A 16,182-nucleotide genomic window follows, 5' to 3' on the forward strand; every position below is an offset into this window, starting at 1 on the left:
CTGAACTGGGGAAAAATAGCTCATGAGGTTGTCCAATGAGACTTGACAAGAGCAGTTTAGCATTTCAGATGGTTGTAATAAAATGCATTTTAACAACTAATGTGAATTGACAACTACAAAAAAAATAAGAAAATAGAAAATGAGGTTGTCTCATTAAACCTATGCCTGTTTTCTCCCTAAGAACTAAAGTGTATCTGACTGTAAAAAAAGATCTTTAGGAAAGAATTTGATCTCCACTGTTCTCCCCACAAAAAAGAAATGATACTATACCAAGTTACAATGTAAACAACATTTTTAAAACAAGTTGAGTTAACAATTTCTACTAAATAATTTTGATGGATAACCAGTAGAATGCATAAAATAATCTGGATAGAAATTCTGAATACAATAGCAATGAATAATATTTTAATATGCAGTTGGCCAAGTAGTCAGTGTTGTCCAACTTGAGTTATTAGGTAAGCATTCTAAAACTTACAATTATGGGTTATGCAAACCTTTGCTGCTGGAAATGTAGAAATATAACTCTGGATTTCATTAGGAGTCATATACAATATAAAACAAAAACCAATGGGGTGAATATTTAATAACATGGGGCTTGGCATCTGTGGTAACCACAAATTTGTGATGTCTCTCAGAATTACCTCTATTGTTGAGCCTTCCTGGAAAATCTAACAGGTGAATCTACACTGATTAAACATGTATGGAGAGAATTTCTTAATGAGCTCCAACATGCACCAAATATATATAAGGGTTTAACTGAAAAAAAAAATAAAATAATATGTGGCGAGAGAAAGATGCAAACATAAACCAGATAGGTTGGTTCATTTGTTTGTTTGTGTGTTTTCCCAAGACCGTGGCTGAATTTTCTTTCTTTTTTTTTTTTCCCCCCAAAAAAATTGCTAATAGCTCTCCAATATGTCAAACAAAAGTATTAAAATGAAGTGTGGTTCCATTCGTAAGAATAAGATCCTTGAATCCAACTCTATGCACAGAAATTTCAGTAACTATTTACGTCTTTCTATGAGCAGCAGATTCAGTAAAACATTTTTTAAAACTCAGATTTTTCCACCTTTTAAAAATTTAATATGTGTTTCCTTTCAAAGTTTCTTAAATAAAATTATCTTTCCTTGTGTCAGGGTCCTGAGTGCACTAAACAAGCCTTACTGGCCCTAAGCATGATCAATGGGGAGCTCCCTTAGCGCCGGTCCAGGAGCCCCATTTCTGCTCAACACAAGGCTTCTGAGCAGTGCTGTAGGAGTGCTGGTCTCTAGCCCTGTGCATGGACCCCTTGGACCTACACTTTAGGGAGCTTTAGGCTGCTGAATAGACCCTTTGACTCTATGCTGTAGGGAGCTTGGCTTCTGGATGAACTACAAGCCAGTCATATTATTGCATTATATTGCCTGGTTTAGTAGGTTTTTTCAGAGAGTAGATCTTTCTGCAAAATATCTCCCACTTGTCAAACATAGTCTTAGAGCATAATATATTATGGGGGTTACCAGGCATGGCTTTACTTTCTATATTTTAGTAATAATTGTCTTCGAATGATTGCTAGTCTGCATCACCTCTAATTTTTTTTGCAGGTTGGGATTTCCCAGAGAACTTTGTACTCAATTTATATGTGGGTGTGGGTACATCAGACTGCAACATTTGCCAACATATAATGCAACAGAAGTTTAAGAGAACAATACCACACAAAGACCTTACTGGTTATTTGTTATCAGGATAATATTACGAAAATGGGAATATTATTTGTTATACATTGGGAAACAGGGAAAGAAAAAAAAAAAAAAAAAAGCCAAAGAACAAAAAACCACATTACCTTGTAAAGGACCTTACATCAGTCTCCAGTGTGCATGCTGTCATGCATCTGTATAAGCTGTGGCTTGCCTGTTTCTGTGAGCCTTGGGAGAGCCAGAAAAATCCCCACTAAGGGACTACACAGGTGCACGAATTCACAAGAAATCTGTAACTTACTTAGCAAACTTGTTTTTCAGGAAAGCAATATACTTGACTTAACCCATCTTGACAATAGCATGCACACAACCTATGTTTGACAAGTACATGTTTGCAAAGAGAAGTACACAAGTACCCAGGACAGCTGGGGTGTCAGAACTTTCAAACATTGTGTTACACACCCCTTTTTGTGCTCTGCCCAACTTGCAGTCCCTGTGAGTTCAGAGGCAGCCAAGGAAATCCCCATGGAGGGGAGAAGTGTTGCCCTTCCTGTTTCAATGTAAAACCCTTCTTCAATCATCTGTGTCCTGTTCTTGTATGTGGTACCAGGCTTGGTGCTAGGAGGAAATTGGTCGGTGCTTAGTGTAAGAGGGGAATAAGACTCAGAAAGGTTCATTGAGAGTTATAGAGATATGGTAGAGATGGACCCTGCTGTCTGCAAGATAAATACCATTCCATTGGCTTTGGATGGCAAAATGACCTGTGGGCTATGCCAGAGCCTTGAATTGTCAATGTGCTTGCGGCTGCTGCTCTGAGAAGGTTTGGAGTATGTGACCTGGAAGCTACTATTGAAAATCCACAGCATCTATTGCTCCATCATCTCTCACAATCCATACAGCAACAAGACAAGCAAGACAATCTGCTCTTCCCAACTCTAGATATTACACAAGTACCTTAACTTCTTCCAGAAATGAATTCAAGTATTTCATCTGTTGTTTTGTCTTCCTGGAAGATCTGCAATGAATACTTAAATGAACAATTTAGTTATTTTCTTTCAAAGCTTTTGTTTCATTTAGAATACTGAAGGATTATTTGAAACAGAAACTGAAACTAGGCCTGTGTATTGCATTCTTTGAACTATTGATTCTTGAACTAGTCAGGAAGTTCTTTGTGAGAAGTCGCATCAATTTGTATTCTCTTTTCTGCTTCCAATTAGACAGGAGAGATTAGAACTGTGGTCTACTCCAGTTTACTAATATCTGTGTTTCCAGGTGTTTTGTTTTGGTTTTTTGTTTCTTTGTTTTGTTTGGGTTTTTTTGTTTGGAGATTTTGGTTTGTTTTGTTTTGGGCTTTTAGTTTGTTTATTTGTTTTTCCCCATGTGTAATAAACCTGGCCTATCTTATACCTTCTAACTGATTTACTCTTGCAGAATCTGAGAGGAATGAAATCCAAAATTAAGTGCCAAAGATGATGTAGCTAAGAGTTAGGTAAACAGAGAAATTGTCTACACAACCTAGAAAACCCTGACTGTGCAAAATGTTAAACTCTTTTTGATGAAGGGGTACATTGTTCCAATTGAAATTCTTATTCTGTGCTTTATTCTTAATATTTTCCCATTTTAATCTTCAAACAATAACTGACAAACTTAGAATCTATGAAGTCATGCAAAATCAACAAACTGAGTCTATGGTTAGAATTTACTTTAGAATTATAATGGATATGCTCCTAAATCTCTGTTAGATCTACAGCAGAAACTGAAGTTAAAAATAGACAAAAACATTTATCTCAGCAGTGCTTCTGTTGGTAGAAGACTGAATAAAAACACTGTAGCTCTTTTATTCTTTCTTTTTCAGGAGAAGTTGTATAAAAGGTTGGATATGAAATAGCAAATACCAGGCTGGCCTGATTCTCAAACAGTATTAGAGATGCAGGGAGACTGCAGTGTCCATATGGGTAAAGGTATTACGTAGAGTCTGGGACAGCTTGAATTCTGAAGGTGCAGTCTGTCAGGATTAGTTCAAGCCGATGCAAGTTTGAAAGGCCAACAATTACAGAAAGCCTTTACTTAAAGTGATAGAGTTTAGAAGAACATGTTGGTTTAAATAAGTTAAGAATATTTTTTTTTAACATGCTGTGTGTTATGAAGGGCTTGAAATTTGGAAGGCTTAGAACTTTTGCACTGATGTTGTGCTCTGGGGAAAAAAAGAGGAAAAAAGAAAAAAAAAAATAATGTTTTTTTCCCCTAATTCTCAAATAAACAAATAAAATTGCCCTTTCTTTTCTCTCCAGAAGACATGCACGAATTAATCAAATTGAAGAAGTAATTTTGTCTCAGGGTTGGGATTCAGACTCTTTACTGATATTAGACTTGGCATGCATTAGAAAACTGAATTTAGAAATCACTGTTAACAGCAAGAAATCCCAGGACATTTGTTATAATGACCCCAGTATCAGTGGAGTCTATTACTGCCTTGTCACACTTCTAATGCTATATTTCAAAGTATCTTTCCTGCATGAAAATGGAGCTGTCATCTTAGGACGTTACAGTCACATATCAAATTACATGGGCTTATGAACTATCAGAAATCTTTGGACCCTGGCAGTACTTACTATTTTTGAGGCAGGAACGGTCAGTTTACAATAATTTAATTACCTGTTTTATTGTTTAAATGTGGGTTTGTGCCTCATTGTTAAAAAAAGATATAACAAAATATGTTTATGCCCTACATCAAGGACATTTGTAGACAGATCTGTGTTTAAACTCTTTCCAGGTATGACTGAATGCTGCTTAAACAGCTTCTGCAACTATGTAGGAGCATTTTTACTGTCATGTACAGCTAGTCAACTGATGATTTAAGATACTCCCTCCTCTCATCTTAAACTGCTCAGAACATATGAATCTGTTCGTATCAGTGATCTTAGGACCAATCCAAACAAACTTGGGAGTAGGGAGTGGGGCATTTTTCACATGGCTTGGCTGCTATGAAACTCCAAAACGAGATTCTGTCCCACTTCCTTCAAGACACGTAGCAGGAATGGGTTAAGATAAGTAACTCTCCAGAGTATTGTATAACTTGTGCCTGTGCATTTGCACATGTTTTCTGGAGAATTGGTGGTCCCATATTCAAAGCCTGCATTACAGAATAATGCTGTATGGGTGTCTGAGATACTAAGTCTCACTTGCAGGCCCTTTGGCTATTTCTGTATTAGCAAGTAACATAGACTAAGAGGAACTGATATATAGACTGAAATAACTGAATTTTAATATAAGTTAACTCTCAAGAAATGCATTAGTTCTTTAATGATACAGAGTACTGAGATTTTCTTAGATCACTATTTTTTAACCTTGCCCCCCCCCAAAAAAAATTCTGTATTCTGTATTCTTATTCTCACAATTGGATTTATTAATAATAATAATAAAAAATAAATACAAAAACCCACCTCCTTTTTGAGGCAAATATATATTGTCAAGTTAGTCAAAATGTATCGTAACAAATCTATTCTTAAGACAGAGGTTACATGTCTAATATAAATTATTCCTACAGGATTTTCCTCTTAATGGAAAAGATTGATGTATCAGGATGATGTTTCCTTCCATTCCATACCATGAGAATGTAAAGTGTCTAAGACAGAAGTAGATCTTTCTCCTTTGTGATATTGACTGTATAAAGAATCTGGGAAAGAAACCTATTAATAAGACACCTGACTTTCACATGGCCAAAATTAAGTTGAATGAATCTCACTCCTAATTAGCAAGTTGAATTTAGACACATGCTTACAAAGATACAGATGTGTTTTTCAGAAGTACTGTAAAGGAGTAATTTATTTATGCTTTAATCTCACTATAAGTGTGGAACTGTGTTTGGATACCTTCTCCTAGTGTATTCTTTTGAAAATTAATTAGAAGGGGAAAAAACAAAAGATGAAAATGCTCTTTTTTAGGAGTTCCATAATGCTCAGTTATTTCCACAACAAAATATGGCAACAGGTAAGAAATAAATAGATATAAACTTCTACCACCATTTATATATGTAAGCCTCTACCACCATTTAAAATTACAATCAAATTAAAATGACAGCTGAAATTTTGTATCTAAATCTGTTAGTTACATTTGTTGAAATGCTCTGTAGAAGTATGTGTATATTATGAAACAGAGGTGAGAAATACAAAACTGATTGGAGTGCTTGCTTTCAACAGAAGCAACAAAATATTGGAGATTTTTATATAGCTATAAATTAAAAATGTAGAGGAAGAGGTGTGTCAAAAACTTATCTGTGTTCAACTTGTCCAGTATGCATACCTATCCAGGTTTTCTACCTATTTTTACCCAAACACATTCCCAAAGACTGTGGGGCAAATTATGCTAACTATTCTAAATTAGTAGCTTTGTAGCTCTACAGTGTACTTCCGCTAAGAAATCATTGCTGCTTTATTACCCTGATTGAAGATAATGCCACGCAACTACATGAATAAATAAATCACATAACATGTAGTAGCAATATTATGGAGGGTTTTTTCTCTCTTTCTTAAAATGCCTCCTTACAGTAGCACTTAAACAGAAAACATTGAAGCAAAATTTCCTACAGCTTTTAGACAAATCAAACCAAAATGGTTATTTATTTATAAGAACATAAAAATAAATATATAATTTCATGAATCCTAGTGCTTTTAAAGGCATGCTGGCTTCTTTCCCTTTCCTACATTTTATTAATTGAGAATGCGTTAATTTATTTGTTATTACCCTATTGAAAATTTCTGTATGACATTCATGGCTGGTTCTAGAATAGTAGCTTACCTTGTCGGTCAGACTGTTTCATAAATCCTTCAATTAGTATTAATACCCTTAATATAGTTTTTTAAATTGCTGAACAAACTCTGAAAAATTAGAAATAGATTTTCAGAGTTTGAGTACTCTAAAAGACTGAAATCCAGACTTAATAGTATTTATCTGCTTCGACTGTGGGAGCAGAGAATGTCTTTTCCATTCTAGCGCTATAATGCAAGAATCAGTCTTAAAGCAGGCTTTTTTATTTTTAAATTAATTTTCTGTGTATTTAATACGAATTTGCAGAGTTAAAAAAGAGTCATAGAATAGTTTAGGTTGGAAAGGACCTCTGAAGACCTCTGGTCCAACTCCCCGATCACAGAAGAGTCAAACAGCTCTGGCTGCTTATGGCTTTCAAGAACTCAAAGGCTGGAGATAACCCCTCTGAAAAAAAAATAATATCTCGTGTTTCACCAGCCTTGTAGTGAATCATTTTTCTTTTGTGCAGTTGGAGTTTTGCTTGTTGCTACTTCTGAATGCTTTGTGGTTTTGCTGCACTCTTCCAATAAGATATTTTGCCTTTATTCCTTTTCTTCAAAGCTGCTTCCAAGCAAATTGTTTCTTGGGTTTGATTTTTCCCAGATGCAGGATTTTGCAGTTTTATCTTTTGAACTTCTTTCAGACCCTTCTCTAGCCTACCGAGATCTCCCTAAATAGGATCACTGCAGTAGAGCATATCAACTGATCCTTCAGTGTCTGTAAACATGTCAAGAGTTTTACTCAGTCCCATTGTCCCCATCTTAAATGAAGGTATTGAACAATATTGATGTCAACATTCACTCCTGAGGGACACTGCTGATAATCAGCTGTAGCCTAGGTTTCGGATTGTGAGCAGTCTTTGAGCCTGGCAGACCAGCCTGTTCATCATCCATTTCATACTCCACTTATCCAATCCATGTTTCACCAATTTGGCTACAGAGCCAAAAGAGCTAGAAGCAGGTTGAACAAATATGCAAATATCTAAAATGATAAATTTAATTTACATAATTATTTCTAAGTGATTAAAAAAGCCCCAGTTTGTATCAGGAATCCCAAATAGATCTGGGTGGTGCTTTATATGGCTACTTTTTCAGCCATATACAATTATTTTGCAGAATGATACAATCTAATATGAACAAACAGGATGTACAGTTAGTAACAAACTTTATAGCAAAACCATTCTTGAGCACTTCAAGACTGATTACAAATTCTGCATATCAGACTCATTCTTCTAGAATTGACTTCAGAATGTTTTAAGGCACAAGATCTATGGCAAGATTCAAGGAAGGTAGTGTTTAAGTGAGCAGAATAGAGTTTCTTTCTGACTGGTCAACATTAATCAAAAAATACAGAGTGATCTATGCTCTCATCAGAGGAATGCAGATTAATATATGACTGATTTAACTACTTGCTTCACTCTAAGTTTACTTTAAGGACTTCTTTTTTTACTTCTCACCTGCATTAATATTGTGAACCTTTTCATATTTGATGAAATTTTACTCCTGTGTGTTCTAGCTCCAATATCTTATTCTCTTGCGTGCAACATTTGCAACATCTACTAGTATAGTGCAGTACAATTTAGTAATTCCATATTTTAGCAATATTGTTTTCTAAATTAAAAGCCAGCAGTTTATTTAAAGATACTAACAGGAGTGCTGATCATTCTGTCTAAAGCAGAAATTTTAACAGGTTGCATGATTATATAAAAAATAATCATAATATTTCATTTATTATGCAGTAGTTAATAGTTTTCTTAAAAATATTTATTTAATTTTTGAGGGATAAGGAGGAAAAAACTCCTGAATGTCTGGTCATAGTTAATTTTTTGTGGGTCTTTTTGACATTTTTTCCTCCCTGAACTCAGGACTTCTTATGTGGAAAAAAAGCCTATAAAAAAACCCATAACTTGACAGAGCTTATTCTTTTATTTTTTATTATGTATGCATTGAAAAGCAAGATACTTGGTTCTTTTAGGGAAATAACCTATTTAGACCAAGATTTCTTTTTCCAAAACATAGTAAATATATAAACCGTGCATATTTCAGGTGAATACATTGTTGTCTTTTGGTATTACCTCCCCAGAAAGAGGGCATCTGAATTAAATCTTAGTATTGCCACTTTGTGTTTATTTTACACGGGTTGCTGAGCTCAGTGGGACTAGTTCCACAGGCAACTCTGATATTTGTTATTTATTTGTAATGCATGTAACATGTTGCGGTTTTATAATGCAAGTAGGAAATAATGCTTTCTTAAATAACCATTGTTGTGTTTACTTTTCACATAAGGTTACATATTTGTGTGCATAATGTATTAAATAATATGTTGATCATATGTGAAATCTGGGGAAAATATCTATAAATCTCTCCTATTGTAGTCATTGTGATTATATGTGTGGTCTTAGTAATAACCTGTACTTACACATTATGTTTAGCTGTATACTCTCCCAGGCTAAGTCCATATGTATTTTTTGTGTAGGTGATTTCTTCAACATTATTACAAAAGCGTGGTGTGGTAGATATGTCATGTGCAAGGGTATAGATATGAGTGATCAGTAAAATTCACTTCCACATTCACTACTAAATGTTACACCATACACACATTTAAGAACTATAATTGTGGAGAGTTGAAGAAGTGTACAAGCATAGCTTATTGGACAACCTCAGGTTCTTAATTGGTTCTTTCCATTACTCATATTTAAAATTCTTCCAAGTTAGAAGTGCTGAGTGTCCAGGGTACTAGAAAATCTCTTTACTTTCCTTTTTATATATTGCAGTGCTCCCCAGAATTTTTTTCCAAAACTTGATTAAATGAAAATTTAGACATTTTCAATATGTAAAGCAGGGGCAAAAATTAGTAGTATAAAAACAGCAGATTGTTGGGTGATTTCTCAAAATATTGGGAGTAGGAAAATTTTGGATTTGCAGAGCTTCCTGATAAGAAAGTGTAATGGGGCAGAAATGGATTTAAAAGGTGACTTTTTTTTTTTTAAAAAAAATATTCTATTTTTTCCCTTCTTGGCTAGGTTCTGTAGCTACAGCCTGCCGTGATCCTGGTGTCCCTATGAATGGAACTAGAAATGGGGATGGAAGAGAACCTGGAGACACTGTCATTTTCCAGTGTGACCCTGGCTATGAACTGCAAGGAGATGAGAGAATAACCTGCATTCAGGTAGAAAATCGGTACTTCTGGCAGCCCAACCCACCAGTCTGTATAGGTATGCAGAAAAAAAATGAAATAATGCTTTCTTTAAAGTTGAAATTCTGGTGTAATGAATAACACTGCTCTAGGAGCTTTCTTTGAAGGACAAATACAAGTACCACACATCTGATAAATTGTTCTGTATAAAGCACCAATGGACATCACCAAAATATTTCCTCTGTAGTTGTTAGTATGTTAGTATAATAGTTCTCATTCTTTCCCTCTGAAGGCCATAGAATTTATAACTTTATGATCTGTGACAGAGAAGGCAAGAAAGTCAATGTCAATGACACTATTAGCTTTGCCTTAAAATGTGAAATATGGTGATAACTGTGGAGGATTTGGTTAATGCTCATATGCCCATAGGTACAAAGTATTAGGCAGATGACCTAGTAAATTTGTCGATCAGGTAAAATTATGCAAGGACTAAAGTAAGATGCATCAGGAAAATGGTAGCCTAATTTTTCTGGCAGTTTTCATTATTTTAGAAAGAAGAAAATTTTTATTAGTAGAAATTATAACACAGAATTTATTTCTGGAAATGCTATCTCAATCTGTAATGCCATTCTGATAAACGTAGCTCATATTAAATTGATTTTGAAAGCATTTAACTTGGTTAACTGAATCATGATGAAAATTAATAAGAAATTACAAAAGTCTCTAGTAGACAGTAGCCTTTCAGTAATCTCTTCTGAGTCAATCCTAATCATTATTGTTATTGATCTAGAAAATATCTGAACTGCCACTTCTAAAATCTGGTGTAAATGTAGAGCAATAAATAATCATGGGGTTACCCATCTGGCTAGTTCAGTAAATAATGTAATGATACTTATTTCCAGTATGTTCTTTACTGCAGTCAAATGTGATATGATATAGAATGATATAAGGTTTTGTCTCAGAGAACAGCAGCTGCTGACCTGAAATTCCCTTTTAAAAGTTGTGATAGGTAACCTAGTAAATAGGATCTGCAAATTTGATGGAGCAGAAAAGAAGGAAAATGGGCCACTAAAGGGAAGTGCAAGTGGAATAATACTTGATAGGCCAGTTGCAGTGGTATTACCCTGAGTCACATCATTATGAGGTACTGTGCTTACTGTCCTATCCAAAGCAGAACTGCCTGAACAGAGTGTCTGAAAGGAGGGGGGTGTGTGTGGTGTGTGTGTGGAAACAAGGGCACCTGAAATAATCAGACAAGAGCCCTTGGTCCCAGAGTGGTGTAGAGTGGACACTGCAACTGTGAGAACATCAGCTCCACAAAGGCATTCTTCCTGTTTTGCTATCCCTGGTAGTCTGCTGTTGGGCAAACATTGCAGGGAGGAACTAGCCAGAGACTGCAGCTTCTAGGAGCACTTCTACAGCTTTCAGCTCGCTTGTCTTTAATAAACTTACCTTGACCTTAGCTGTTACAAAATAAAATCTGTGTCCTATTTGCATATGCATGCATACACCCCCCACCCCAAATATCTGCAGATAGGTATTTGCAAACATACTACAATACTGACCTGGTGTTTGTACTTACCACATCAAAACGTTACTTTCTCTGCTCTTACTGTCCTTACTATGGCTTCCCTTATAATGTGAATGTATGGGCTTGAGGACAAAAACTGTCTGCACTATTTTCTGGAAGACTGCAGAAAATAAGTATTTTACTGCTCATCTTTTATTATTCTTATATGCCTAAATACAAATTTGATAATAATGATAATTGAACCTCTGTAGGTGTTTAAGGGGAAAAAATAACAGGACTTACAGAGCTCTAGGAACAGGCCTTATATATTGTATCACACTGGCCTTATTTGATATTGCTAGCTTGAAAATATTTTTTTCCACTGAAAAATCATTATTATAAGGCGGTGCTAGCAGTTTTAATCATTATCAAAACTAAGTTGATGATATTATTAAATAGATGGAATGCAGATGCTCACCGGTCATTATGTCCTTAGTACATGTGTAAATATGCATGCACTTGTTTTCTTAACTGGATACATCCATTTACCTAATACTCGCAATTTCCACACTTTATGCACAAACACCTACTGTACATAGAGTAGCAAGAATGCTTTTAATAATGATTTATTAGCCAAATATTAGATATGAAGTTATTTTTACTAAATTTCCTATAATGATATATTTTTTGAGAATATAAGCTGCTAATAGACTAAAGTAGGTGTGCAAACCTTGGCTTGGAGTCCAAAGATTTCAAAACTGTCTGTTGTAGTTCAGTACGCTCTGAAGTTAATCAACTTTTTTTCCAAACTTGTAATACATTAACTTATGTTGTTTCCATGCCTGTAAATCAAAACTGTACAAGGCTTGTACAGATAACTTCAACATCATCATGGTTTATCAAAGTCTTCGAAAAAATAAACAATTTTGATGGAAGAATGACAGAGAGATAATTAACAAAGTGTATTGTTGTAATGTGTTCTATATTTAATTTATTAGTTCTTTACACTCCAAAGTGACTTCTTGAACTTCCTAATTATTATTTCTCAAAACTAGGTAAATGTACTTGTTAATTGTTCTTACCTGTGGGCCTGCCTTGGTTGTTTAGATTCCTTCAGTCTTACCTGTAACACAATTTTAAGAACATCTTCCTTGTGAAGGTAATAGGAATGGGAAAATTGCAAAGAACAAAATATTGATTCAGCTATCTGAGTGAATGATGAAAACAAGAGATTCTTCTACACAGAAGATATTCTGACAAACTAAAATCTGAGAATATTATGTCTCTGTCAAAAGAGAGTCCTTTGGCTTATACCTGTAGTGCCTAAAATAACTAAATGTTTTCCATTCCAAAGACTTCTCAGATCGAATCTTGTTGAGACAAAGGAATCTTAAATTACTGTATTTGCTTAGTTTGATCAGAGATAACATTAAAAATACTGGCATGCAAAATGTCATTTTAGGATTCAGGTTTACTATAAATTTAGTTGAAGTAAGGACCCGTCTCCCAGAAGTTTCAGTCTTTCATCAGAAATTCATAGGTCAATATTTTATTTTATTTTTAATAGAGGCTTGGGTTTTGTTCGGGGGTTTTTTGGGTGGGTTTTTTTTTTTTTATTTCTATTATTTTGTTTAAAGCACGATCTTTATTTCCATTTTTATGTCTATGGAAAAGGTTTCTTTTGTAAACAGTGAATTGCAATGTTGCTTTCCTCATTTTGTTTTTTATATGGCACTAATAGAAAGGAATATTTTAGTAGTTATTTCATATTTAATTATGATTATTTAAATATATCTTCGGACTACATATGAGGAAGAAATAGTTTACAATGAGGGTGGTGAAGCACTGGAACAAGATGACCAGAGAGGTTATAGGTGTCCCATCCCTGAAAACGTTTAGGGTCAGGATGGATGGGGCTCTGAGCAACCTGATCTATTTGAAGATGTCCCTGCTCATTGTAGGGCAGTTGGACTAGATGACTTTTAAAGGTCCCTTCCAACTCAAACCATTTTATGATTCTATATTTGATATCTCTTACTAAAAAAAAAAACAAAACAAACCTAATGAAACCATTCACTTTTTTCTTTTGTTAGATATAATTCAGTGAATAAAAGAATAAATAATAGTACTGTATTGCCTTCCAGAAAAAATAAATAGTTTTTAGATTAAAAAACAAACCCAGCCTGTACTTCCCCCCCTAGAAACAATGAATGCTAAGATCATCATACAGGCAGACTGACACAGTACGTGCTTACCACTGTGTCTACACAGAAGCTTATAAAGACAGGTTGACATAACCTACATCTAGTTTTTACCATGTAATAAACTAAAAATACATTTTTCATACTGTGTTGACATTTGCCTTTCTTTCTAGATGGGCTATTGTATTTGTTCAGTATTAGGTCTTGTGTCCAATACTATAAGAGATAGGTGTCCTTTAAACTTTGTTTTCAGAGCTGATCTGCCCTCTGTTAAAAACAAAGTTGTGACACTAAATAACATTGCACACATTAATTTTTTTTAAAAATTATGGATTCTGAAACAAGAGAATTTAATTCAGGTACACAAATAAAGTCTTTAAAAAAACTTTCAACAAGATAGTAAACCCGAAAAGGCAGCATTATCTAATAACATTTTTCATTAGATGATGTTGACTTTCTCAACTTACTATCTAATGAATTAAAAAATAAAATAATCTGAAACTGCTGTATCTGAAGAAAATTCTACCTAGGAAATATTTTACAAAGGTGAAGATTAATGGTGTTTTTTTTACTGCTGTTAATGGTATAGCTTGAAATAAAATACATTTTGACTGTCCAGCGTCTTGTATTTTGCATTTATTCTCTGGACGGTCTTTTTGATGATCATCTAGACCTTGGGAAAGATTAAATGAAAGAACCAGTCTCACTGTAATAAGAAAAAGTAACTGCTAATATGTGTAAATGAAACAGTAAATAGATAAGAAAGAAGCTCCTGATATGCGAATATTCTATCAATTAATTTAATAGGGAACTAAACTAACTCAAGGCCACATCAGAAAGGTGCTGTGAATATTTGCAGACAGCAGTCTAGAACAATTCAAGTTTATTTCTTCGTATCATCATATGTAAATTCAGGGTGCCTCAGAAAACAGCATCAGGCTGATACATTTTAGAGGTCATTTCAGGGAAGCGTGATTACAATGGATAACCTTACTGTCCTCTTTCCTACTCTACATTTTCATTCTTGAGATATGTGGATAGTGAAGCCGGGCTGTTAAAGTACTTCAAGAGCATGAATGTACACAGTTTTACTGAAGAACACTAGTTTCAGGTGATGAGCAGCCTTCACATTCCATACAACCTCACAGTTCCTCTTGTGTATGAACTTTTAGTTCAGCAAGATAGAAGGTTACAGTGACCTCTGTTACAGTTAAAGGAAGCATCTTGTTTTCTAATAATTTCATCTTATTTTGTTTCAGAATTGGAACAAAAAAACCCCCAAAACATTAAATAAAAGTTGCTTCTGATTTTGTGAGAAATTTCCTGTTATCCTTATTGTAAAACCAAGTAAATATTTTGTATTAAATAAGACTTTTCCAGCCTGTTCCCTTGTAGCTAACAGAATTTTCTTTAGCAGCTGAAAAACTCTGAGAAAATACTATTATGATGCAATTTGTATTTAGTGATTTTTAAGAGAGGCAAAAAAATTGTGCTAGGTCTGGAAAAATTAATATATGTTTGCTAGAACTATTTATTATATAATAAATATTTATGTATTCCTAGAACAGGGTGGTGTTTCAGCTTCTAGCTGTTTTTACACAAAATGATAAATTTTAAAAAGTATGTATTACTAATAGTACCAATATGTAATGGAAGATTCTGATTTTATTTTTGGGTTGTTGGTTTTTGGTTTTTTTTTTTTTTTTTTTTTTCCCCAGGTAATTTATCTATCTATTGCTCCTTTTTAATATTATAAAGACATGTAAAATGTAGAAAACCTATACTCATATGTATTGTAACTGTGGATACATTAATCTACTTAAGTTTTCTACTTGTTTTGTTTGAATTCTTAAATTATTTGTGATTTATTTCTTGTAACATTGGAAAATACTGAGTATTTTTCACACTCAGTTGATTTATATCTGTACATATTGTCTTGATCTGTACAGATCATCTTGAGTGCCATCATATGGCACATACAGGACAACAAGGTGATCAAGTCAGTCAGCACAGATTTGTAAAAGGCAGGTCCTGCTTGACTAACCCTATCTACCTCTATGAGAAGATGACCCAAAGAAGAGCAGTGAAGCTGGTGAGGGGTCTGGAGCACAAGTCTTATGAGGAGCAGCTGAGGAAACAGGGGTTGTTTAGCCTGGAGAAAAGGAGGCTCAGGGAGATGTTACTGCTCTCTACAACTACCTGAAAGGAAGCTGTAGCAAGGTGGGGTCAGTCTCTCCTCCTGAGTAACGAACAACAGAAGAGGAAATGGCCTCAAGTTGCACCAAGGGAGGTTTGTATTGTATATTAGGAAAATTTTTTAATGGAATGGGTTGTCAAGCATTGGAATAGGCTGCTCAGGGAGGTAGTTGAGTCACCATCCTTGGAGGTATTTTACGAACGTGTAGATGTAGCACTTAGGGACATGGTTTAACGGTGGACTTGGCAGTGTTAGGTTTATAGTTGCATTTGATGGTCTTAAGGGTATTTTCAAACTTAAATTATTTTATGATTCTGTAAGTGATTTAAATAACCTTTGAGCTCACAGAATCTCTGTTACAGAAAACTAGAGCAGGGTGCCCTTGTAGCCCAGAAGACCACTGGGATCCTGGGGTGCATCAGGAGAAGCATGGCCAGCAGGTTGAGGGAGGTGATCCTCCACCTCTACTTTGCCCTGGTGAGGTTGCACCTGGAGTACTGTGTCTAATTCTGGGCTCCCCAGTTTAAGAGAGACAGGGAGCTACTGGAGAGGGTCCAGCGGAGGGCTACAAAAGTGATTAGGGGACTGAAGCATCTCCCTTATGAGGAGAAGCTGAGAGGGCTGGGCTGGTTTAGCCTGGAGGAGCGGAAACTGAGT

The 16,182-nt window shown here is 34.9% G+C and overlaps 1 protein-coding gene across 2 annotated transcripts in view; it reads left to right on the plus strand.

Moving 5' to 3' along the window:
* CSMD3 (CUB and Sushi multiple domains 3) overlaps positions 1-16,182 on the plus strand; it is a 720,137-nt gene that overhangs the window by 497,713 nt on the left and 206,242 nt on the right. For both annotated transcript variants that reach the window (XM_037381737.1, XM_037381738.1), the window contains one exon: positions 9,505-9,696. In XM_037381737.1, coding sequence (XP_037237634.1) covers positions 9,505-9,696 — 192 coding nt within the window. The remainder of the gene's footprint in view (positions 1-9,504; positions 9,697-16,182) is intronic.

Source organism: Falco rusticolus, chromosome 3 (genome assembly GCF_015220075.1).
Source record: "Falco rusticolus isolate bFalRus1 chromosome 3, bFalRus1.pri, whole genome shotgun sequence".
In the NCBI taxonomy this organism is placed as follows: Eukaryota; Metazoa; Chordata; class Aves; order Falconiformes; family Falconidae; genus Falco; species Falco rusticolus.